The 24787-nt window shown below is 46.0% G+C and overlaps 1 protein-coding gene across 52 annotated transcripts in view; it reads left to right on the top strand.

Annotated features, from left to right (window-relative positions):
* Positions 1 to 24515, top strand: part of Limch1 (LIM and calponin homology domains 1) — a 312252-nt gene extending 287737 nt beyond the window's left edge. For 13 of the 52 annotated variants that reach the window (XM_087583019.1, XM_087583008.1, NM_001401569.1 and 10 more), the window contains 12 exon segments: positions 1214 to 1282; positions 1930 to 1970; positions 2645 to 2725; positions 3881 to 3973; positions 4749 to 4853; positions 5848 to 5972; positions 7872 to 7996; positions 8940 to 9063; positions 10798 to 10884; positions 12605 to 12713; positions 15193 to 15295; positions 21606 to 24515. In XM_087583019.1, the coding sequence (XP_087439145.1) occupies positions 1214 to 1282; positions 1930 to 1970; positions 2645 to 2725; positions 3881 to 3973; positions 4749 to 4853; positions 5848 to 5972; positions 7872 to 7996; positions 8940 to 9063; positions 10798 to 10884; positions 12605 to 12713; positions 15193 to 15295; positions 21606 to 21631 (1088 nt within the window). In that variant the 3' untranslated portion in view covers positions 21632 to 24515. 52 annotated transcript variants of the gene reach the window in all.
* Positions 24516 to 24787: the final 272 nt, after the last annotated feature.

Below are 24787 nucleotides of genomic sequence, written 5' to 3'. Positions count from 1 at the left end.
GAGCATTGACGAGACAGTGACGGGGCTTGAAGGAGTGCGCAGCTGAGCCTGCGGGGCTGGCACCCAGCCCTCAAGGTGTGGCCCGAGAGATCCAGCCCAGGCTCAATCCGTTCTTCCAGCAAAGTTCACATGTCCAAGTAATGCTGGTACGGCAGCCCAGGAATGCCGAGCTGGAGGCGCTGACTTGAACTATTTATTTAAATGGTGTCTGAAGACATTGCGTGTGGATATGAAATGGACTTATTTCAGACTTATTTAGACTCTATGAAGTGCCTGTCCTTCTGGAAGCCAGAGACCTCCAATAAATGTAACCTTTGAAAGCATGATTGCCTTTACTTGGAGTGTGGTGAAAGAAGTCATGGGCTACGGCCCAGACACAAGAAGTCACTACATACTGAAGTGACTAGCATGAATTCCAGCATCCAGTCCAAAGGAACCAGAAGCCCTGGAGCCACACCTCATAAATTCTCTCTCTCCCCCAGAAATTGGTGTCTCCCCCATTTCTTTAAAGTCATCTATTTATAGATGCTCACACAGGCCACTGCTGATCTTCCTGTCAGACAGGTCCCCCCAGACACACACCACACGTGCATCAGTACAGCCATTCAACACTCTGGAGCCACTCGTAAAATACAGTTCAAGCTGACAGAGTTCCTTTGTCCAGGTTGTTTCTATAAAACATGGGCTTTAACTTGCCGCGTTCACTGCTCCGGGAATGGAAGTAGGGAGCAAATGCTTGCCAGAACTTCTGTGTGCTTGGCACCTCCGCTGTCACAGACACGTGCCTGCCTGTGTATTTGAAAGGAATCGAGCTATAGACTCCCCCCTTTCATCGGGTGTGATGCGAAGACTACCACAAGCCCACTACACATGTCTACTGCCTTTTAGATTTTCCTAGAGTTGCTCCTGCATAGCCCATTACTATGACATCTTGGCCTTTAACCCTTAAAAAAATACCCCTACTAAGTATAGGCGTAAAAACTATCACTCAGCGCCCACCGAACAGGAACACGGACAGCCAGGTCTGCTGCCCACTGTCCACGTCGACAGGTTTCATGTGTATTCTGGTGAGATGTTTTACATGTTAGATTCAGAGACGGTCAGTCCCTGGGTCGACTACGACCCGCCCTTCCTTGACATGTGGGATGCGTTCTGCTCAGTTCTCACCGACTTTCATGGATTTCCGTTTGTTCTATTTTGCTCTCTGATCTAGAGCTGCCTGGCAGTGCCCCGCTGAGAGTTCAGAACTCTTGGCGACGGTCCCAGTTTTTCTCCCAGTCAGGTAAACAATGTACCCAGTCGCTGCCTTTTCTTTATGTAAAAATCCATGTTGGGGCAACCTATGGCCTTTTGTCTTCCTTTCTGATTTTAGATAATGTTTTTTAAGAGATACGCTTGTTTGTGACACACAGTTAGCAATGAGCTTGCCCTCTGATATCGGCAGCTGCTGTACTAAAGTGGGGAGGAATTTCACAGAACTTTATATTGATCGCAAGATGCCAGGACGAACACCAACCTGGCTCTTACCCGCTTTAGAGCAATGATCAGAAGCCACAAGTGTGGTGGTTCTCTTGTTAACTGTGTCACACTCTGCTCTTCCTGGATGACCCCTGGCCTCTCTGTGTGGTACTTCTCCGGTCAGACAGTGGAGGAGCCACTCCCTTTGCCAGAATGCAAGGTGTACTAAGAGCCAGCACTAATAGCTGTAGTCGAAGCTTCTAGAGTCTAGTACCTGGCGCTTCCTGACGTGTCGTGGTCTTCATTCCTTTTGGTGATGGGCACAACCTGCCACAGACTCTGCTTAATTATGATTTCCTAATACTGACCAAGTTAACACAGGGACCACACTCAACCGAGAGCATCGCAAGACCAGCACAGCCAGGAGCTACTCACACTGACGGCTTCTTCTCTTTCTTTTATCCGGCATAGCGGATTCCCCAAGCAGTGAGAAGTCCCCCGCGAGCACGCCTGTAAGTATTCCCTCTTAAAGACCAGAGCTGTGCATTCAGTGATGTTAACTTGTATTTGACCTTCTTAAGGAATACTCAAGCAACACTGAGAACCAGTTTTCTTTGTTATTTTGAAACAACTTAATGCTGCCCAGCAGATTATTAAGCCATGGGTCGTCATTATATGAGGTAGTTTTCCCGTCCTGCCTGGAAACTAAGTGCTAATCCCTTTCTATCCTTGAGCCCAGGTTTACTAGCTGGGGCTAGTATGTATGACGGGATCCTCTCTGTTTCATGCTTCTTGACTGTCCAGTAAGATGCAAATGGCGTTCTTTCACAGCCGTTGTATTAATTAAAATCATTATATAATTCCGCCATGCAGTGTCTGATACTGGCATGATCCTTCTCTCTCCAGTGACCAGCCTGAGGTGCTTATCATAGCCAGTCCCACTTAGTATGTACAGGCGAAGGTTTCCCTTTGTGGCCACGTAGAACCAGCCCAGCAGTTTGGAATCAAAGTAAAAAGGGGTTAAGTTTGGGAAGCGGTTTCTGCCAGCGAAGAGGACAGATTATGAAGATTTGTTTCTGTGTCCCTGGGGTACCATGTTGAGGCTGTCTTCTCTCACCCTGCTCAGCCCTTGAGGATCTGCCTCAGTTCTGATCAGGGGGTTGCTTTGTTTGTTTTTCCTGAACAGTTTAAGTTCTGGGCGTGGGACCCGGAAGAGGAGCGTAGGCGACAGGAGAAGTGGCAGCAGGAGCAAGAGCGCCTGCTCCAGGTAGGACGACCTGCTGACCTCCTCGCTCTGGAGCTGCCCCCACAGCGGCTGTTGCGTCGAGGAGGCTTTTCAGTACTTCTCAGAAACTCGTGCGTCTGTCAACGTTTTGTGTCCAGGCAACAGTCTTGTACCTGATTCTTCCTGCCATGAGAAGGGGGAAGAGGCGATCATTCACATTGATGTTTAAATAAAAATATCTCTAAGCGGTGATTAAGGGTCAGTCTACCTGCACTCATTGCCTCCTCAGCCGCCAAGTCCCAGTTCGAGAAGCAGCGAGGATGAATTACCCAAAGGTTATTTGATGGCATTTGGGCAGAATAGAATTTGACATCAGTCGAATTCCTTCAGTAGAATTTTCATCCCATTTTTTTTTCAGTGAAAGCTGATAATGATCAATTCTAGAAATATTCTGAGGAGAAACGCAACATGTTTCCATTTGCTTCATATCCAAAGTGACCTGGTGACCTTCAAAACTGACCTGTTTGTATACTTGGGGTGTGCCGGGAACACATGTGAATAGCCCATTTCTAGTTGAAGAAGTGAAGGTTCACAGAGGTTCGATTAACTGCCTGATTATCACACAGCTGAGATCGCACAGTGCAGAGCCTGGACCCAAATCCAGGTCCTTACAACTCTAAAACCTATGCTGGTTCCTCCACACAGCCAAACAGTCACATAGAGAGATACCATGAACCTCATTAAGGCCGATGCTACCTTCTACTCTACAACTGAACTGCAATGTGCTTTATTCTACTTCTCCTTCATATTCTTTTCTCTAACCCTTTTGCCCTGATTCCCATGATAAGAGAAGATAGGAAGTGAAGCTGTGTCCTAAAACCTCAGAGCCCCACCCGAGTGATAATGCTTCCTCTAGCAAAGCTCCACATCCTCAAGATTTCCAAACCTTCCTAAACAGCTCCACTAAGAGGAACCAGATAGCCAAGTACATGAGCGAATGGGGCACGTTTCTCATTCAAACCACCACGTGTACCTAACTTGAATGACACAGGAGTATGGTTCATTCTCGTGGTGTGAAGGCTTTAGATTCCAAATGGTCACCCATGAAGACTGTCTTACAACACAGTGTGCATGGCGCTTTAGAAGGGGGGAAACTTCCCAGCGACAGACTCAGTGCTCACTCTGTTCTTTGGACAGGAGAGGTATCAGAAGGAGCAGGATAAGCTGAAGGAGGAATGGGAAAAGGCCCAGAAGGAGGTAGAAGAAGAGGAACGCAGATACTATGAGGAGGTACGAAGCTCCCAAGGGGAATGTGTCTGCGTGGTTCTTCAAAGTCTGGCACCACCTTTGTGTGCAGCCTATGCGTGCATGTGGCCGTGTCTGACTCTGGACGCACAGCAGTGTCCCATCAGTCTCTTTAAGAGAATCACATTGAATGGGTTCCAACAGACCACAGTGACCCACCCCCATCATGTGGCTTGAACCGTGTTCAAGGAGCCACTGTAATCACGTGTTCTCCAGTCCGGATCTGATCCTTGATCTGCTTAGACAACATTGAAAACAGCGATGCATTTGTTTGTGTGTGCGCGCGCACTTGTAGCAAGCGTGTTTGGTAATAATGAATTAGTTTTATAGGATAATTTTGGCACTGAAACTAAATGCATGCTTACTACTGACTACATTTACTATACTGTGGTAGAGGAATTTGTGGAGAAAGTTTGCATCCTATTTAATATTTTTAACAGTAACAGCAAACAGTCCATGATACAGAATTTGGAGGTGTGTATCTGAAGTGTCTGTTATCTAAAATCCGTTAGGACCAACATTGACCTTCAATGATAACTTGCTAAGTGGTCAGCTCCACCAGAGTCCTTCTTGACTATGTTTCTTTCCATCACTGATTAAATCATGCGAATTCAATACAAAGTTCTAAACAACTACATACTTGGTGTTATTTGGTTTGTATGCATCTGATGATCCCCCCCCCTCCAGTTCCTTAATGTATTTTTTCTCTTGACGGATTTTTGTTTTTAATTTTTTTCTTCATCTCCTGCCTTTGCCTTAGGAGCGTAAGATAATTGAGGACACCGTGGTTCCATTCACTATTTCCTCGAGTTCTGCCGACCAGCTGTCTACATCCTCATCTGTAACTGAAGGCAGCGGGACAAGGGTAAGATCGCTGATGAAAACCAGTTTGTGACATACATAACCCAATCCAGGTTTCCCCATTCAGTAGCTTCAAACCAGGAGGGGCAATTCCTCCACAGCCATCAGCTCCTATGTGGCCCTTTCACCCAGCATGCTGACACCCTCAAACCCTTAGCTCCTCCCCTGCAGAGCAACAGCCATTTCCCTGGACAGATCTTCCCAGATAGCTAGCAAGATCTCCAGTAGTAAAGCCACATGCTCAAACCCTCTCCCTGCCTAGCTCAGGGATCCCTCTTCCCTTCCACCGCCATTACCCCTCCCCCACAGGCCCCTCCCCCATGTGCCACTCTCCACCATGCCTTGCAGTGCAGTCCTCTGCATTTTTTTTTTTTAGCAGCAGCAGACATGGCCACAGTACATTCCCACCAGCTAGCTACCCCCAGTAATCCACATAAAACTTGACATGTCTTTGAGGGTGGAAAGAGCCCGTAAAGGCTGGTTGGCCCCTTATCCCCCAAGAAAGGTGGTGGAAGGACATACTAGACAGAAGTATGTCAAGATTTGCAAAGTACAACAACACATTGATACCAGAGTCCATTTGTCCCAAAGTAAGCAGTCTCATGACCTCATTTTGTTAGGGAAAACGGGGAGGGGGTTCCTGACCAATCCCTTTTGTGATAATTTTTAGAAGGATCTCAATTGCACATTTATTCTAAGTATTTGGAGATCATCGAAATCTGTTGGGTTAGAAGACTACTCTTTGGGGCAGAAGTAGGAGAATGGGGCTGTGAAGAGAGCACTCGGTGTGTGTGAATACAGGCTCACAGTGGGTCTCATTCACAGGTACAGAAAGCCACGTTAATAACTCCTTTAAACTGTAGAGCAAAAAGATAAAACTTTTATTAGGCAAAGGAAGAAAAGGGGATGGGGATGGGCTTTAGATATTCCATAGTCAGACATAAAAGTCATCTAGCGTGTTTAAATTATATTCAAAACGATCCCACTTTTTCCATCAGAATAAGATGGACTTGGAAAACTGCCAAGACAGAGACAAAGAGAGAAGACAGAACACTCCCCTCCAGGAGAATGACAGTGACTCATCACTCAAAGCTAGAGAAAGTGGCCTGCCCGAGGAGCACAGGTATGTGCCCTTCCATGGATGTCCACGAGATTCCCAAAGCTGGGCTCCACTGTTCACTCTGGGTGGGCGGTCTCATTGCTTTAAAAGGATCGGTCTAACCTTGCATTCAAGGCTGTTTAAACTTGCTGTGTCGGCTCTGAAGCCAGCATCCTTGTGTGCTTGAATATGTACAGCCTTATTTTTAAATAGGCGAGGCCAGGTGTGGTGACAGAAGTGGCAAAAGCATCATAAATGTGAGGCTAGTCTCTGGTACATACTGAAAACATATCTCAAAAAAAAAGGTAATTAATTTTGAGAGACAGAGAGATGGGCCAGAGGGTCAAGGTCCTTGCTGCTGAAGCCTAGAGCCTGAGTCCAATCCCCAGAAACCACATAAAGGTAGGAGAGATCCAGCTCCACAGAGGTAGGCTCTGCCCTCCACATGCATGTTATGACATGTGAGCACACCCATGGTACACATACATGTGCACATAATCAAATTTAAATGCTTTGATAATAATGTTTTAAAAGTTAAAAAGGGAGACCCATTTTAAATAAAATAGTATGAATCATTAAGGAAGCTTGTTGTTGACCCAAAGCCCAAAGCTTCCAGTCACTTGAAGCAAGGTCCTGAGGTCCCACCTACCTTGGTTCCTCTGTGGACCTGAACTTGGCGCTGGTGTCCTCGGTGAGGTGAGTTACGATATGAAGGGTAACCATTTGTCAGAACAAGTGTGCGTGTCACTTCACATGAGGACTCTAAGATGTCCCATGGGAGATCCAAAAATGAATCCAGAAACCCCAGAGTATCTCGACTGGAGCAGAGTCTGGGCTACTGATTATCATTTCTACTCATGCCTAATCTGGAAGGAATCTACAGGAAGTCCAGGAAGCTGGCGCAGCCTGCTACCAGCATCCTCCTTACGGAACATGTTTGTCTCGGGTGTGAGATCCCACATAGCTGTCAGCAAGTATGCATGCGCCCATAACATGTTTACAGCGTCCCCGAGGGACCCCAAGATGAGAAAGGCCATCTAGCTGTCCTAGACTGGTCAAGGGTTGGCTGGAGCAGACTTCTGGTGAGGGTTTGCATGGAGGGAGCCGCTAGCATCAGACACGGAGCACCAGGTCTGACAGGACAGTCTCCAGAAGCACGTTTGTTTCTGGGTAACACTGACTCGGAGTCTGAGAGGTAAGAACTATTAGCCAGGGAGATCCGAAGGATCCCGAAAGGCACGTCATGTGCGTTTTTGCCCGGTCTCCAGACAGGCTTTGCCTGTGAAGTTGCTGTTTGGTTTCTTCTGACTGGTCTCGCTGTCACCAGAAACTTCATTCTCGCTAAGTCCCTCCCTTCCTTGCACACAGAAACCACCAAAGGCCTGCAGGTCCCACGTGGCTCAGTTCTTTGCCTATTCATCTATATATTTGGAAATAGTGTACTGCAGTGCAGCCCTAGGCAGTACAGCCCAGCTCTACTCACAGTTCAGCCCCGTCTGGCCCTGTGAGCCTTCTGCCTCTGCTGTGTGCTGAGCGATAGATGTGCGTCTTGGCTTCCACGCAATATCTACAGTAATTCCTCCCTCGTTAAAGTCTGGGAGCTTCAGAGGAACTCCCCAGAGGAGGTTCGCTTGAAGAGCCTGGTGGACAGAGAGGACCTCAGGGAGGACCTCAGGGAGGACCTCAGGGAGGACCTCAGAAATGATTATTTCCCGAATGTGTTAAATTGATGCGACCTAGAAATGCATAGTATTTTGTAATGGTTTCAGATATAGTTCAGAATAAACAGAAGAAGTAAACAGTCTATTTCTTTTTCTTAAATTATAATGGCTAGCTCTGCGTCCTGAGGTATAGAAACAATAAATTTAATCCAGTTGGTTTTATCTCTGCTCTGAAGTATTTTCATTTTTGTTTTGTTTTTAGCAGCCTAACTCAAAGTCCCTCAGCTAACTCTGAAAACTCCGTGTCAAAAGGAATTAGTCAGGACCAGCAGCCAGAGACAGAGGCTGAGGCCTCACACTGTGGTACAAACCCACAGTCAGCTCAGGGTAAGAATGAAGAGGGAAATCCCGATATTTAAGTTGTGGCAAACTCCTCACATTGTCCAGAACTGACCTCTGGTAGCTGCAAACTTCTCTCTAAGGCCCCTTACCTTTAGCTTCTGATAAATATCCTAACCTATAAACTCCTGCTCGCTGTGAGACCAGACTCTGCACAATGTCACTGGGCTCTGAGTGAGGCTAAACCAGGTATGAGCATTGAAAAAAAAATAAAAACTATGGCTGGGGGGTAACTCAGTGAGTAAAGAGCCTGAGGGCCTGAGTTCAAAGACTCGTATAGTGGGAAGAGAAGCAACTCCTAAAAGTTTGCCTACACACGCGCGCACACACACACACACACACACACACACACACACACACACACACACACGTATGCCTCTGTGGCATGTGCTCCTTCCTCTCAAAATAAATCAATGTAATTTTTTTTTTAATTTAGTTCAGTGGTTAAGAGCAGTGGCTGCCCTTTCAGATGACCCAGGTTTGATCCTCAGGACTTCTATGGCAGCTCACCAACTGTCAATAACTCCAGGTCCAGGGGATATGATGCCCTTTTACGGCCTCCATGAGCACTGCATGCATTGGGGGTCACAGACATACATGAAGACAACACACCCATGCATACAAAATAACTTTTTTAAAAAATCAAAGGGAGACTTTAAAAAAATTAAGATTTAAAAGAAATTATTTTAAAAATCATAAACAAATGCATTCTCCAAATCTCCCAGTTCCACCATTGAACGTACTCCTCCGTCTTCCCCAAAAACTCCTCTTGGAGAGTGGACTCTGCCCAGCCAAATTGAGGTACATGCACAACACAGCTCACACAGAATTACTGTAAGGACCAGCGGGCATCAGCTCTTGAAAGGAAGGCGTCTTACTGGGCATCAAAATGACTCTGCTGAACACATTTATGTTCCTTCCTTGGTCTCAGATCCACCTTGGAATCAACAGATCTCAAACCCACCGACATCCAAGTCGGAAGACGTGAAGCCCAAAACCCTAGCCCTGGAGAAAAGCATTAATCATCAGATTGAGTCTCCGGGGGAAAGGCGGAAGTGAGTAGACAAATAAGACGGACGTGGGGTTATTACATGTTTTAATGTATTGACTTAGATGGGGAGAGCTGTGAGATGGCAAGATGGCAGCTGCATCTTCGTGTTCTGTCTCCATTTAATCGTTTCAAAGCACTTCCGTATAACAGGTCCTTGGAATGTTTAAACCTGCTTCTCTCAGGGAGTCTTCCCAACAATCCTATGAGGTCAGTAATCTCAGTTTACAATGAAGAGTTCAGGGAGGTTAGCATATCCTGCCCATGGAATTTGACTAGTTGAATATTAGAGGATTCTACACATAGCTTCACAGCAAGGCCACAGCGAAGGATGCAGTCACACTTTCAAATTCCAAAGGCATGCGCCTTTACCTGAATCTCATTCCACTCGTATCCAAACTGTGGTTTCAGATTTTGTCTCTGCCCCTCACTCAGAATCTTAAGCAGGTGTCTTAGTTTTTGCCTGCCTTAGTTTCCCCATTATCAAGTGGGAATGCGCCTGGTACCTCCCTCACAGGTCTCCCTGCCTGGCAGATAACCAACACTGCAGTATGGGTCACAGGATGCCCTGTCAGCTCTTCTTCCTCCTCAGCACCGTGCTGAACGGGCACTACCTTTGTCTGATGGCTCCCGTTACCATGGCTGTGTATCTGTGAGCTCAGATCAAGCAGATGTGATTTCTTGTACCACAGTGCAGCGGTTCCCAGTGGCTTTGCTTTGTGTGTTTGTTCTGTTTTTTGTGTTTCCTTTCTAGCCATGCTACTTATGTTTTGAAAAATGGGACTTTTGGAGAAGAGAAGCAGCACCCGAGGAGGGAGGCCGGGTGGGTAGGGGCTGGAGGGATCTCACAGCTAGTCAAGCAGCCAGGAGACAAGAAAGACTTTGCCTGCCTGTGTTCTATTCTTCTTTCCTTGGTCTTTTTCTCTGTCCTAACCATTTCTTCACCCACGAAGTAAACTTTTCAAAGCTGACAACTGGATTCCACCTAGGGCTCCTAACAGCCTATGCCCACATGACATACTGGCAACAACAAATTGGGGCCCTTCTGATTTCTCATGGCCCATTGAGAGCCACACAGTCTCTAAGGCATCCATTGCAGGCCTTTAAGGCAGGGACTGTGGCACTGAAAATCACTTCCTCTAAAATTGGCCTTGTTTGCTGGAGTGGCCATGTGAATCTAACTGTGTGTGAATTTTTTTGATTTGTGAGATCTTTACCAAAGTGATTTCTTTTATTTTTTTTTAAATCTCCCCTGAACTTCTGGGCTGCCCTTAAGCATTTCCCCTGGATCTTTAGTCATTTTTCTGTCCCACTAAGCCCATAATTTCCACATCAACTTCAGTGTGCAAAAGCAGCTCCGTCAACAGCGTAAATAGCAGCCCAGCAGCTTTTAGTGAAGGAACCACCAGGGTTCTCCTTCCTACGCACCAGCGTCAGTGTGGTTTTATCTACATACGTGCACATTCCCTCTAGACATAATTACTATTTTGTTCCAAAGCAAAAATAAACCACCAAGCCTGGTAGTGCACGTTCATAACCCCCACGTGGAGAGGCTGAGCTAGTAGGAATGCCAAGTTGGAGACTAACCTGGGCGCCACAGTGAGACCTTGTCTCAAAACAAATAAGCACAGATGTCAGTAGGAGAGTCCTTTGTGGTCTTCTTGTTTTAAGCTAAAATGTCTTTTACTGTGGCTTCTGTTAACTTCTTTTCGTAACTGTGGCCTCCTTTACCGTGTTACAGGAAAAGCCCTCGAGAGAACTTCCGGGCTGGGCCCCTGTCCCCCTGCTCTCCTACCCCTCCTGGCCAGTCTCCAAACAGGTACAAGAGGTCAGCAAGCCTTTCTGAGGCTGTTTTGTGGTCCTGCACTCAACGAGCAAGCGTATTTTGGCTAGACTAATGCTCGCCGGTTGATGCTGGTCCACACCCCTCCCCCCATGCACAGAGGGGAGGAGTTAGGAGAGCATCTCCATCTTCCTGCAGATTCAACAGCACGGGGTAGAGAAAGTCAGATGTGTGGTGCTGGCCGTAGCCATTAGGTTTTAATGACATTGTGTGGAACCTGTAATCTAATAATAAAATCCACCAGACAGTTGCTGGGCTCCTGCAACAGTGCCTCCGCCTCCAAGATTCTCAACCCTTAGAGGGCATTGGGCTATTGGCTCCTCCAGAGAACCAGGGTGAGGCTGGGAAACAAAGCCCTATTCTCCCCTTCAAGCCCTCCCTAGATCTCTAACCATGACCCTGGACATTAGTCGGTCCCCATGATACCTTTAAAGCTGCCTAAGTATCTGTCTGCCACAGGCACACGTGACTGAGGACTTTGGTGGTTTTCATTCATAGCTTTCTTTTCATGACTAGATAGAATGAAATCATCTCCAGGTTTTGAAGAGGACAGTGCTTCCTCCTCTGCATGTCTGTCCTTCCGTTTGCTCTGTCTGCTCTGTTCCACTGTAGCTTTCAGGTGGCAATACATTCTGGTAAATTTCTCCTAGAGCTCGGCAGCAGCAGGCATTGTGGGGAGTTGATCTGGTAGCTGCAAAGCTTCTGTAAGAAGACAGCCCTGTAGTGGCAGGTAGACAGTATCCAGGGCTATAGGTGGAAGAAGGAGGTAGGTTCAGTCCCAGGAGTTTGCAGTATACACAGAAAAGAAAGGCCTAATCTGCAGACTCTATCTGTTCAGGAGAAATAGACTGGCCAGCCCTCTCCTTTTGTAGGTAGAAGGAAGACCTAAACAGAGTACTGGACAGCATAACATGAACTCAGGGCAGAGCAGGAACCCTATCTCTGAAGCCTCCACAAGGCAACCCCCTCTCCTATATCTCAGAGGACTCTGTAAAAGGGAATACCTTAATGGACCTTTAGTGGAAACTGCTTGTACTGGCTGGTTTTGTGTGTCAACTTGGTACAAGTTGGAGTCATCTGAGAGGAAAGAGCCTCAGTTGAGGAAATGCCGCCAGCTCTGAGGCATTTTCTTAATTAATGATTCATGAGGGAGGGCCCTGCCCATCGTAGGTGGTGCCATCCCTGGGCTGGCAGTCCTGGGTTCTGTAAGGAAGCAGACTGAGTAAGCCATGAGGTGCCAGCCAGTAGGCAGCCTCTGCACCAGCTCCTGCCTCCAGATTCCTGCCCTGCTTTAGTTCCTGTCCTGACTTCTTCCAATGATAGACTATGGTCTGGAGTATAAGCTGAATAAACCTTTCCTCCCAGGCTTGCTTTAGGTCATAGCGTGTCATCACAGCAATAGAAACCTAAGACATTGCTGAAGCCATGTGGAACCTGGTAAAGCTAAAACTCCATGTGCTTGGGGCTTCTGTGAACACATACATTGAATCATCTCAGCATGCCCCAGACTAAGCACCACGTGGAGGCCTGTCACCTTGAGCTTGCTGGCAACATATGGCTCTGCTTAATTCTGTATCCATTGTCAGCTTGGTGATCCTCATTTTATTAATGGTTTATTAAAATCCATGTCACTGTGTTTGCATGAGGTGGCCTGTGGTGCAAGCCATGGCTCACACTGTGCCTTTTGTTTCTGGTTTTAACCCAGGTCTATAAGCGGGAAGAAGCTGTGCTCCTCCTGTGGGCTTGCTTTGGGGAAAGGTGCCGCAATGATCATCGAGACTCTGAATCTCTACTTTCACATACAGTGTTTCAGGGTATGTACTGCTCCCTACGTTGGTGTCAGGGTCTGGGTCTTGTCCTGCACTGAGAAACCTTACAACCTCTCCCCTCGTGTCGTAGACTGATGTGTAGGTCAAGTCCAGCTTTTAGGATACAACTCTTCCCTGAATCCCTCTGGGAAGAAAAAAATCCTCCTAGAAGAAGAAAAACAGATCTGTGCAATTTGTCTTTCCAGATACTTTTGTTGCTAGAAGCAGACATTGTAACAAGAAGTTGCAACTGGAAGACGGTGGGGCTTCTGAGTCTTGTGGGCCTTAAGGGTTTATTTAAGCCATCTTTGTTGCTCATACAGTCTCACCATTCTTATGTAATGGGCTTTTAGACGTTGCCCAATAGAACATTGTCTGCCCAGTAAGTGGCTGTGGCTAGCTGTAAGATCTCAATTCTCACAGCGAGCTTGTCTGAGATCTTGGGCTGATGGCTCCCTCTGAGAAGCCGAGGGCTCCTCTGGGCTGTATTAAGTCTGTTAACCTGCCTCTGTTGTTCCTTGGTATGTTTTGTTTTGTTTGAAACAAGGTATGTAGCCCAGGCTGGCCTCAATCCCCTTCTGCCTTAGTCTCCTGGTGCTCAGGTCACTGGCTTGCACCACCATGCCAGCCCATCAATTGGCTTTGCTGAAGAATCTCAGGTACCCTTCCTTTAGACCACACTGCTCGTCATGCTGTGGTATCAGCCTCTGTAATAAATGACGAACTCCGTAAGAGTAAGGACTCAGTCTTCCTCAGTTGCCACTATTTTCCTATGAATCCAACCAAGCGAACATCAATAAACATTTTAGATGGACCAGTGCAGTGCAGATGAGGAGGCCTAGCTTCTAATGCTGGCTCTCCTGCTACACTCGGTTTGCTATCAGGTGAATGACATACATCAGTATATCCCAGCCTCTCTTTTACACTCATGAGCACATTTCAAGTGAATATAATTGATTTCTGAAGCCAAACTGTCAATCTCTGAATCTCAGTCATCATTTTCTCTGCATGATGCTGAAATATTTTTTTATTAGAATTGCTATTCTCTTTCTCACTGGTAGCTCCCTTGGCTATAACGCCAACTTGTATGGGGTTAAAATAACTCACTTTGTCCCTGATCTAAGAAATAGTCAATGACATTCATAAACCGGGCAAAACAGAGGGAAATACAATTTCCACCGTTTGCCTAATGCATTCCTGTGGCCCAGCTAGTCTTTTTAAACATTCATTTATTTACATTCCAAATGTTGCCTCCCCCTCCAAGAGTTCTTCTCCCCATCCCCACTCCCCTTTGCCTCTGAGAGGGTGCTCCCCCACCTACCTGTCATCACCCACCCATCCCCACCTCACGCTCCCCCAGAACCCCCTTCCCTGAGGCATCAAGTCTCCACAGGATTAGGTCATTGTCTCCCACTGAGACCAGACAAGGCCCATGGGCCAGCCCATATATGCCTTTGGTGGCTCAGTCTCTGTGAGCTCATCTTAGAGCATGAATCAGAGGCTGGTCTGATCCCTCTGGAAGGTCTGGCACCCAGCTGGCACTCCCAGTGCCTCCTCCTCTGTTGCAAATGCCTTCTACGTTTTCCTTCTGTTCTCTAACCACTGGGCTACTGAGGGTCACGCCCCAGGGAATTGGTTATCCAGCATGCCTCTGAAGTGGGAATGCACTGTAACACATGCTCCTTCACAGTTCTTCTGTGAAATGTTCTGGAAAACCTTAAGAGATTATTGGTAGTCGAGTTTTACGTGATAATCCATTGCATGTTTGTTTAACAGCGGTAGGCTGCCACCTGTTGGACATGGTCCTTCTATCTGGATTGAGGAATTGTGTGTTGTAACAGTTGAGCAGGCTCTCGAGTCATTACACTGTTGCTTACCAACTTCCCAACTCCAGGCCAACTCAGTGCCTGAGAGGTTGAGAACCTGTGTCCTCTGTAAACTACAATGAGTTAAGATAAAACGCTCGAAACACATTTTACTTTTACCATAAATTTGGCTTGTGGCCCCAGATCTAACCCATAACAGATGCTTAGCGACACGTGGAGATTGTGGGTGTGTCCCTGCATAGCTCACTCCTCGTTACTGTCCTATCGCTATGAAGAGGCACTGTGACCAAGGCAACTCTTACAAAAGTAAAAGCATTTAACTGGGCCTCATGGTTCCAGGGGCCGTAGAGTCCATGATCATTTTGGCAGGAAGCAGATAGTCATGGGGATGGAGCATAAATTGATTACTCTACATCCTGAACCCAGGTAGAGCAAAGCTCTGGGCCTGCTGTGTGTTTCTGAAACCTCAAAGCCCACTTCCATCAGCACACCTCCTCCAACAAGGCCACACCTCCTAATCCTTCCCAGACAGTTCCACAACTGGGGACTACACATGCAAACAAATGAGCCTAAAGGGCCATCCTCATGCAAGCTACCACAAGCACACAACACACAAACTATCTTATTTGTCTTATAACTTCTGTGCCTTCTCTTTCTAGTGCGGCATTTGTAAAGGACAGCTAGGAGATGCAGTGAGTGGGACAGATGTCAGGATTCGCAACGGTCTTCTAAACTGTACCGACTGCTACATGCGATCCAGAAGTGAGTATGGAGAGATCCCCCTCCACACACCCTGTAAGTCAGGTATTTTCTCCCTCCAGTTGACATTCCTACCGCTGGAAAAAGGATTCATAGGATGGCTGTCAAAGAAATGAAAAACCAATAGTCAGTTGCTTCTCGGAGGAAGTTCCTGCTCCCGTGGGTAAATGATTCTTGTGCAGGAGTGCATGAGTACATGAAACCATAGCCAGGTTTGAGACGGACTCCGCCTGAGCTCACTCAGCCTCGTGGAGTCAGAGGAAGGCTCAGGGTCTGCAGGACTGCTCTTCAGTCGAGCCTGTCTGTGACGGGCCAGCGCCTGCTGGAGATAGTGGAATGTGGAGAGTGACGACTGCCCAGGGTTTGTTAAGTGGCTGCCCATGCTGCAAGGGCAGTGGCCTTAAGGAGTTTCTTTGCAGAATATGGTTTTGTTCTTCAATGAACTTGAAAATTCACTGAGAGACAAAGTAAGGCCTCCTGCTCTCTGTCCTTGCCAGCAACTTCCATGCCTTAACATATGAGATCTGTTTGTTTGCTTTTATTTACATCTGCCCCTTTCCACTCTCCCTCAATGAGTCTCCCCTCTATCCCTGAGGGGGTAGGGGACCCCAGGTATCCCCACGCCCTGGCACATCAAGTCTCTGCCTGACTAGGCACATCCTCTTCCACGGAGGCCAGACAAAGCAGCTCTGTTGGGGAGCAGAAACCAGAGCTCTAGGGAGAGCCTCCGCTCCACTTGTTGGGGGACCCACATGGTGATGAACTGCATGTCTGATACATATGTGCCAGGGTTAGGGGGCAGGCTCATTGTATGTTCATTGGTTGTGGATCAGTCTCGGAGAGCTCCCAGAGGTCCAGGTTGGCTCTATTTGTCTTCCTATGGGGGTCCCATACCTTCAGGGCCTCCGGTCCTTCCCCCAACTCTTCCATAAGAGTTCCTGACCTCCACCCACTGTTTGTCTGTGGGTGACTGCATCTGTTTTAGTCTGCTGCTGGGTGGAACCTCTCAGAGGTCAGCCATTCTAGACTCCTGTCTGCAAGCATAACTGAGTATCAGTAATAATGTCAGAGATTGGTGCTTGCCCATGTATGGGTTTCAGAGTGAGCCGGTTATTGGTTGGCCTTCAGACTCTGCTCCTTCTTTGTCCCTGTATTTCTTTTAAACAGGACAAAATTTGGGTCAAAAGTTTTGTGGATTGGTTGGTGTCCTTACCCCTCCACTGGGGGTCCAGCCTGGCTACCGGAGGTGGTCTCTTCAGGTTTCATGCTCCCACTGTTAGGCATCTTGGCTAAGGTCACCCGCATTGATTTCTGGGAGCCTCCCCCAGTTATAAAATCTTAAAAACTGGCTGTGGGGAGTTTCTACCTCAACTCTCCTCAAAAAGCTGCATGCTTTATTTGGAACCACCAGAGGGCGCTGCTGTCCAACTGTTCAGACGATTTAGAACTGGCTGGTGGCAGGCTGTGTGCTAATTAAGTAGAATACTTTTGCAGTGAAGAGACCTGCACAGCTCTGAGATCTTTTCGTGAAAATTCACCCGTTATATTGGTGAAATGGAGTCTAAAATTTAAAAATATTATTTGTCAAAATAAGTGAAGAATTGTATCACTGGCTTCTAGATTGGAGAATAAGAATAAAAAGAGGGGCTGGGGATTTAGCTCAGTGGTAGAGCGCTTACCTAGGAAGCGCAAGGCCCTGGGTTCGGTCCCCAGCTCCGAAAAAAAGAACCAAAAAAAAAGAATAAAAAGCAAAATTAAATTGTTTTCCTATATAGCTACAGATTCAATATGTTAGAGAATACTGAGGACTATAGACCTGTTAATAAAATGAGGTGAAATGAAAATCAAATTCAGGCTGTTTGGGTCTGTAACAAACCTTTGTGGTCAGAGAGTTCCGGCTGGAGCTATTGTCAAATAACAGGTCAGTGAAGTCATAGATTATACATGGCATTGTTAAACCTTGTATTCTATATGAAGTGTATAAACAGTATTTTATACACCTCAAAAATATGCACGCCTAAATACACAGATGCATACACACACATGTAATGTATAATAATTGTATTTTTTGAACTGGACTTTTAGGTGTTTTATTTTTGTGTTTTAGGAAGAGAAAATAAGAACCTTTCTCACAGGGATTTCCCCCTCCCCCATCATTCCTATAAGTCACACTCTCTTCTCGACCCCAGCAAGCAGCTGGAAGGGAGTCACAGTCCCAGGAGGTCACTGCTAGAATTAGGGATGGGACTGTCAGGGCAGCACTGTAGATCTGAAGCTCTTTGGTGACCGAGCATGCTCAGAAGAGGCCAGCAAGCCCGAACACCCCTGTGGGGCACAGTGGCCTGTTTCCATCCAGACATTTTGGAAGTTAGTGATTTCTTTGGGAGTTAGGTTTCTGGCAAGTGTAAAGCGGCAGAAAATGTCTTTAGTTCCAGCTAAAGACCAGAGCCCGAGAGTTCCTGCAACAGTTCCGATAATAGGAAAGCTATTTGAAGGTAGACTACACACATAACTTTTTGGCTTATGATAGATTTTCCCTTTTATTAACACATACTCTTTGTGCCATTTTCATACATGTATGTCCCATACCTTCATCATTTTTAAACACACAACACGCATGGGAGCCATTATCTTTTCCCAAAATATAATATTTCACTTGTGTTTTTTTAGAATGTTAAGAAACACCAAGAAGGGGCTGGAAGACGGCTCAGTGGTTAAGAGCACTGAGGTCCTGAGTTCAAATCCCAGCAACCACATGGTGGCTCACAACTATCTGTAATGAGATCTGATGCCCTCTTCTGGTGTGTCTGAAGACAGCTTCAGTGTACTCATATATAATAAATAAATAAATAAATAAATAAATAAATAAATAAATAAATAAATAAATCCTTTTTTTTTAAAGAAATACCAAGAAGGAAGCAAAGGGGCCCAATTATTTTCTGCTCCCTGTCTCTGCAGATGTATCTGTAACATTCAATGGAATAGCCAAGTAAACAGACATTAGAATTCTGTAAGGTTAGAGATTTTTTAACTGTTTGGAAGTATGCTAAGCTGGGCTCGACATCCCTCTGAGGTCATCCCTATCCTGTGGTTTCTTCAGGGAAGGGGTGCAATGGATGTTTGTACATAGCGCACACACGTGCACATGAGGTGCATCGAGCTGTGCATGTGTTGGGATTCGCTTCACAGAGTGACTGGGCTCCTACGGAGTTGTCAGTACAGCTGTGTTGACCTCAATCCCTTGTCAGCACTGCCTTGTTCTTTCTCCTGAGTGGACACTCGGCTTATTTCTGGTGTTTGAACAGTATAATGCCAGAGACTTCTGTGAACAGCATCCTTGTGTGTATCGGGATGAACACGGGATGGATGCCTAGCAGAAGCAATGCTGTACTAATGGGTGTGAGCTTTGCCAGCCTCTACCTCCTCCTCTGCTGACACCAACTACACAGATAATAATCTATTACCCCGGGCTGTCGGTGCACCTCAGGGCAGAGGGCTTCACTAGTGTGCAAGAGAACCAGAGAGAACCAGAGAGAACCAGAGAGAACCAGAGAGAACCAGGGCTCCATTCTGAAAAACAAACAAACACCAAACAAAACCCCAATCTTCTAGGTAGGGAGAAACTGGTACTGCCTCGCTATGTGGTGGGGTGGGCGTGGTGTGGAGTACATGTGTGCTCCACCGGTCTCCACCCACTCCCCAGCGCTGGAGTTACACACATGCGTAAACTACCATGTCTGGCTTCTACGCGGGTACCGGGGATCCAAATCCCAGTCTTCACACTTCCATACTTACCCCCAAGATGTGTAATTTTCAATTCCAAGTTTAAACCTCTTTCCATATGTTTCTTTCCCTCTGTTTTGTTTATTTTTCTGGGATTGAAACTCTGCCCTTTGTAAACCCTCCGGTTGGGAGCTGATCCATTGAAGCGCTTTACAAGTTAAAGGCATATTTCCAGTGTCATGTTCACCGCACGCCGCCATTACTGTTCTTCCTTCCATTTTGTGGTTTATTTTCATGGAAAAGACTTTCATTTAAAATAAATATATAAAACCGAAGTGGCTTTCAGTTTGTTAGCGTATGATCCTCGGGAATATGTTTGGAGATAAAAATTAGGCAGCCATCAGGTGAGTTAGCCAACAATATGAATATCATTACTGGTCGTTTTTTCCTAATATGAAATGCTAGCTTTCTCGCACGTTCCCGTGCATGTTTGAGTCTGCTTCTGGATATCTGAAATGCAGTTATTTTCCACCCTTGAGTGGCTTTAATTGTTGTAGTGTCAGGATGATTTTTAAGGTTGGGTAGTCATAGCCACATATGCTCTCCTGTCTTTCTTTCTTCTTTTTCCAAGTTTTTTTTTAAACTCTTTCCCTGTTTGTTTTTCCAGACAAATGTTAGTATCTTTTTAAGCTGATAATAATTAAGTGAATATGTGAGATTGGCCAGGGTCTATGAGAATTCTTCTTTTCCTTGATGTCCCAGGAAATAAATGGGCTCAGGGATGATGTTGTGAGTAGGAGTCATCTAGCTAACAGAATATAAACATGCTTGACAGGGTGACTGTCCCCAGATGCACATGGAAAGGGGGGGCTTGGCAATTTTTTTTCCTTTTTTCAAATTTTGCTTTGAATAGAGAGGAGAGGAGGTGGGTTGATGGGAAGTATGGTTTACATCAGAGGCGTTCCAGAGGAGCAACAATCGCTTTGTTCTGTGGAATAAAAAAAAAAAAAAAAACCTGAATATTTCATCCTGCTTTTTCCAAGTAACTAGTCACATTCAAATGAACTTTTTTTTTCTGCTGGAGGAAAAATGGCAGAAGGCATATTCAAATGCAAGTCCTAAAAGCCACGCAAGGCGTTTTTAAGTTCCTATGTAAATGGGAATGGAAGTGCAAAGCAAATTACCCGTCATGAGTCCAGCCGTCACGGGCTTAACTAGTGCCATTTGTGCTAGGGCTTTGGATGGCGTCTCCACATCGTGCCCTCTGGTGAGATGCACTTAGCGCCGACCCCCTTCCCCCCCCCCCCCCCGTCTGCTCCAGTGTGTGTGTGTCATCGTGACTGTGGGGCCTAAAATGAGGAAGAAGCCTTCTGCTATCTTCAGCCAAGGGCTCAGAACTTGGCCCTTGTTAGGTTGGGTGGCCAGTACGAGATGCTCAGTGAACTGTTTGAAATTCAAATTTCACATAGCTCTGGATTGTCGTTTTATTTTTTGGTTTTGTTTTTCTTTTTTATTTGTTTTTGGTGTGTGTGTGTGTGTAAGTTCAAATGCATATGGAAGCCAGGGGTGGTGACCTTGGTTGTCATTCTTTAGGTGCTGTCCAATGTGTATACGCATGTGCACACCTGTCTTTCTGTCTGTCTGAGCCTGAAACTCAAATAGGCTGGACTGCCAGCCCAGCCAGCCCCAGGAACACATCTCTGTCTGCTTTCCCAGTGCTGAAGTCACAAGTGTGCCCTCAGCATTAACTTGCTCACCTAGGTTCTAAGGATTTCCTTTGCCCCATTTGGAATGGCGGTTGGTGGTGGCGGCAGCGGCTTGGTTTGAGATAGACATTCAAACTCACACTGTAGTGCAGGTTGGCTTCAAAACCACTGTGTAGCCAAGGCTGGACTTGGGCTCCTGATTCACTTGTTTCCACGTCCCACGGGCTGAGATTACAGGCATGCACCAGCACACCCCAGCCAAACAGTATGATTTCACATGTGGATTATAGATACATAATTGTCTTTTCAACATGTATATGTTCCAAATACTTCATGTTCCAGATTTAGCACAAGTGTGTCCCAAATATCACATGGGATATACTTACACATTTAAAATGTGTATTTATCTGGAAGTCACATTTATTAGGTACTCCGTATTTTTTTATTTGCTCAATCTAGCAATCAGGTTTTCAGATCATTTAGATTTCTCCAGTTTCAGTGAACTGATTCTTTGACCTAAGACCTCAAGAGAAAAAAAAATCTTCTTGCTTAGATGTTCCAAAGGATAAATTAGGAAGCTTGAGGTGGGGGGTCATTTAATTTAGGGGACATCCAGCATCCTTACACCATGCATAGAGCGTAGGTTCCACAGACACGCTGTGGCTGTGTGGGTCTGAGGAGCTCACACTGTGTTCTAACAGAGCCCTGTGTGGTGCCACATCCCATGCCCAGACATGATGTTGAGAGCATCAGAGTAGGCCAGGACGAGACTTCAGCACCCTGTGAGGAGGAGACTTCAGCAATGATATACAAAGTCGAGAGATCTCGAAGCTTGTGAGGTGGGACACATTGACTGATCCTAATTTCGGTCTCTCTCCCCACAGGTGCTGGCCAGCCTACAACACTGTGACGGTTGGGAGCTTAGCTTCCGGGGCACTGAGCATTTTCTCTGCTGAGAGTGTCCCTTGGCAACTGCTTTATTAAACCCAAGTCCAGGGGCTTCTTGGCACTCAGCTAATTTCTGGAAGACTCTCCTACAGTGGTATCTGCTCTTTTGTATTGTAGCACAACGTTTGTGCTTCTGGTTGGGGGGGTGGGCGGCTGATTTCTTTCCCTGCATTTGCACAGTGTATACAAAAGAATAATATGTCGTAACGATCCTGAACACTTAACAAATGGTTTTAGCATGGGCAGAGAGGCTTACGGTTGAAAAGGTGTTATTCTCTTGTTTGGGAAATAGCAAAAGGGTGCAATAAACCTGTTGTGTTTTAGTATTTCTAGAAATTAAACACGTTATGTTTACGGAATTGAGCTGCAGGAAGTGCAAGACATGCCAATTTAAGTGAATGCATTTCTAGATGTCCCAGCGAGTTCTGACTCTGAACTGTAACTTTTTTTTTAATGCAAAGACACTAGTCCTTTAATATATACTGTACTCCTGAAAACATTTGAGTTACTTACCTTTGGGGGCAGAAGTCCTTCCAATAAATTATCACACTGTTAGTAGTAGATTTTGTGTACCCTAGAAGTCATGTCATTGGTATAGGCTGGTCCCATCAAATAAAGAGACTTCCACTCTGCAACGTGGTGCGAGGGTAGGAAGAAACGGGAAGGAATAGACCAGCCATTGTCTTCAGACTTACAAGGCAGTCTGTGAGGAAGTATAATCCACAGTAATGGTCAGTAGTGACCTTGAGGAAGGAATAGACCAGCCATTGTCTTCAGACTTACGAGGCAATCTATGAGGAAGTATAATCCACAGTGATGGTCAGTAGTGACCTTGAGGCTTGGGTTGCTTTCTCCAAGTATTGGGTTAGGGCTTGTTAGTGAGGGACTTGATGTGAGGATGTGGGTATTAGACATCGAGGACAGTCCAGTTTTTAGGAACGAGCGAATCTCGTGTTTGCCTGCAAGTTCTCCTTGAGGGCCTGAAGCCCAGACATCCAAAGAAAAGCATTAAGTCCGTCCTAAACAGAACCCAGATGCTATGATGTGACAAGCCAGCAACCTGATCTGTAAGTGGCAGCAGCATGGCAGCCCCTGCCCTCTCCCAAGGACCTGTGTGCGCCTTCATCCTCCCACATCACCTTCTTTATCCTCAAGGATTCTGGACCTGACTCACCGAGTTCAGAAAGGGTGCCTGTGGAAGCCTGGTTTATTGTGTGCCCTGTGTGATAAGTTTCATCTGGACACAAAAGGAATGCAGTGGCTAAACCATCATGACTTAGCCTCCAGGCTGCTTTCCCTGAGGCTGGGGAAAGAACTGTTTATTCTGCCTTAAAGGGATGGCAACTGGGTTGGAGATGACGTCAGGCGAATGTAGACTATGGGTACACTCCTAGTAGGCTAATGTAGCATAGAAAGAGAGCAGGTAGGTGTTTTTTCTGTTATGTAAGCAATAACTTTTCCTGTGTCTTATGGAGTATGGCTAGCAATTATTTATTTCCATGCTAGACGGTTCTTTGCATGTGGGTTCCTTAAAGGTGCAGACATCCCGGCCAATGGAGGTCCACTGGCCACTCTGTCATTTGGACGAGCTGTTACTGGATTGAAATTCACACATCATTTCACTAAAAATTGTGCCTTAGAAAACGCAAAGCTGTTGCACACAGTGATGAACGGCAGATTCAGAACACCGAGGGGAGAGGACGTCGCTCCCTTGTTCCCACGGCTTCTCTCGGAGGTGTTTGCTGCTTTACAAGGAGGAAAAAAAAATGAATTAAAGATTTTAAAAGACAAATAAAAAAAGGAAAAAAACTTAAAAAGAAAAAGAAAAGTTTTGAAAATGTACAGATCAAGTCCAATATTTTGATGAAGCACCTGCATGTTTTATTAACTATTTTAATAATGTGGATGTTTACACTCTGCATGATACTAACAGAGTACTTTATGGGAAACGATGCACAAGTCATGTACAGTAGGGTCACGCATAAGCGACTTTTATAGAACACTTTTTACATGTGCAAGGCCATCCGTTGTGTCAGGAGCACAGGAGCACTGCACCTTCTTCCAGTTTCACAAAACCATTCACACATATCTCTTAGTGAGACTCACTGAGCGTGCACTGAAGCTAGACTGGAGTCAAGAGAAATAAAACCCCGTTCCCTGAGTGCGGAACATGCTTTCCCGTAATGAACGCTAGTCACCAGCCTGGAATCATCTCCAACGTCTTCGAAATTCTAATTGCCAACCGTTTCTATTTCTATTTGATTTCTATTTCATTTAGAGCCAGTTACATGGCAACTTCGGCAGGCTACATCTTGCCGTTTTTCCAAGGCAGCATAAAAGACTATGATCTATCTCTCTTCAAATAATATCTGAGATCCCAGGGAGAAAAAAATGCTCTGTTATGTGGAGCTGTGATGTAAATGTGTTTGTTTAAGAACCAGACAAGGCAAGTGAGCGATTCGTGGCTCCTACGGGACCTCCCCTCTCAGACTCCAAAGGCTTCTTCCCCAAGGACAGAAATGGGTGACTGTTTCTCACTAGCACACTTTCATGGCATTTGTCCTCCTTTCTGTGTCGAGTCATTAACACGATACATAGTCTAGTTCCCAGTACATGGCATACGATTCAGTGAGCCGAAGTGACCCACTCTTTGCTGTGAGTCCATTCAGGAGGATGTCCCTGTTCTGGGTGGCGGCATTCTGTATCGGTTACACTAACTTTCATTCACAATATTTATTCTAAAATGCCTCTGAGAAATAGTTTAAAAAAATTAAAAATGAAAAGTTGTCTAAGACACAACAGCTTTTATAGTAAATGTACATTTATAAATAAAAGACTCAAACTGACGCGCTACTGCGTGCTTATTTCTGGAGAGGTGGGGTGGTTCTTCTTGGGGAGCAGAAGGCCTCGGGGCTTTTTGCTCAGGGCTAGGTTGTCAAATGGTGGCAGAGATGTTCGCTCAGGGTCTTCTGTTTATGAGAAAGCAGACCTACCGGCCGGTTGTAGGGGTTGCTGTGAGGTTGCCTCACAAGGAAAGGTTTAACTGTTTGGAATCAGACACACAGTGACCAAGAGAGATCATTCAGGTGCCTATGGAAGCTTCCAGAAACAACCAGGT

Source organism: Rattus norvegicus, chromosome 14 (assembly GCF_021556685.1).
Source record: "Rattus norvegicus strain SHRSP/BbbUtx chromosome 14, alternate assembly SHRSP_T2T, whole genome shotgun sequence".
Taxonomy (NCBI): domain Eukaryota; kingdom Metazoa; phylum Chordata; class Mammalia; order Rodentia; family Muridae; genus Rattus; species Rattus norvegicus.
The sequence above is the reverse complement of the archived record's forward strand: the minus strand, read 5'-3'. Positions and strand labels throughout refer to the sequence as shown.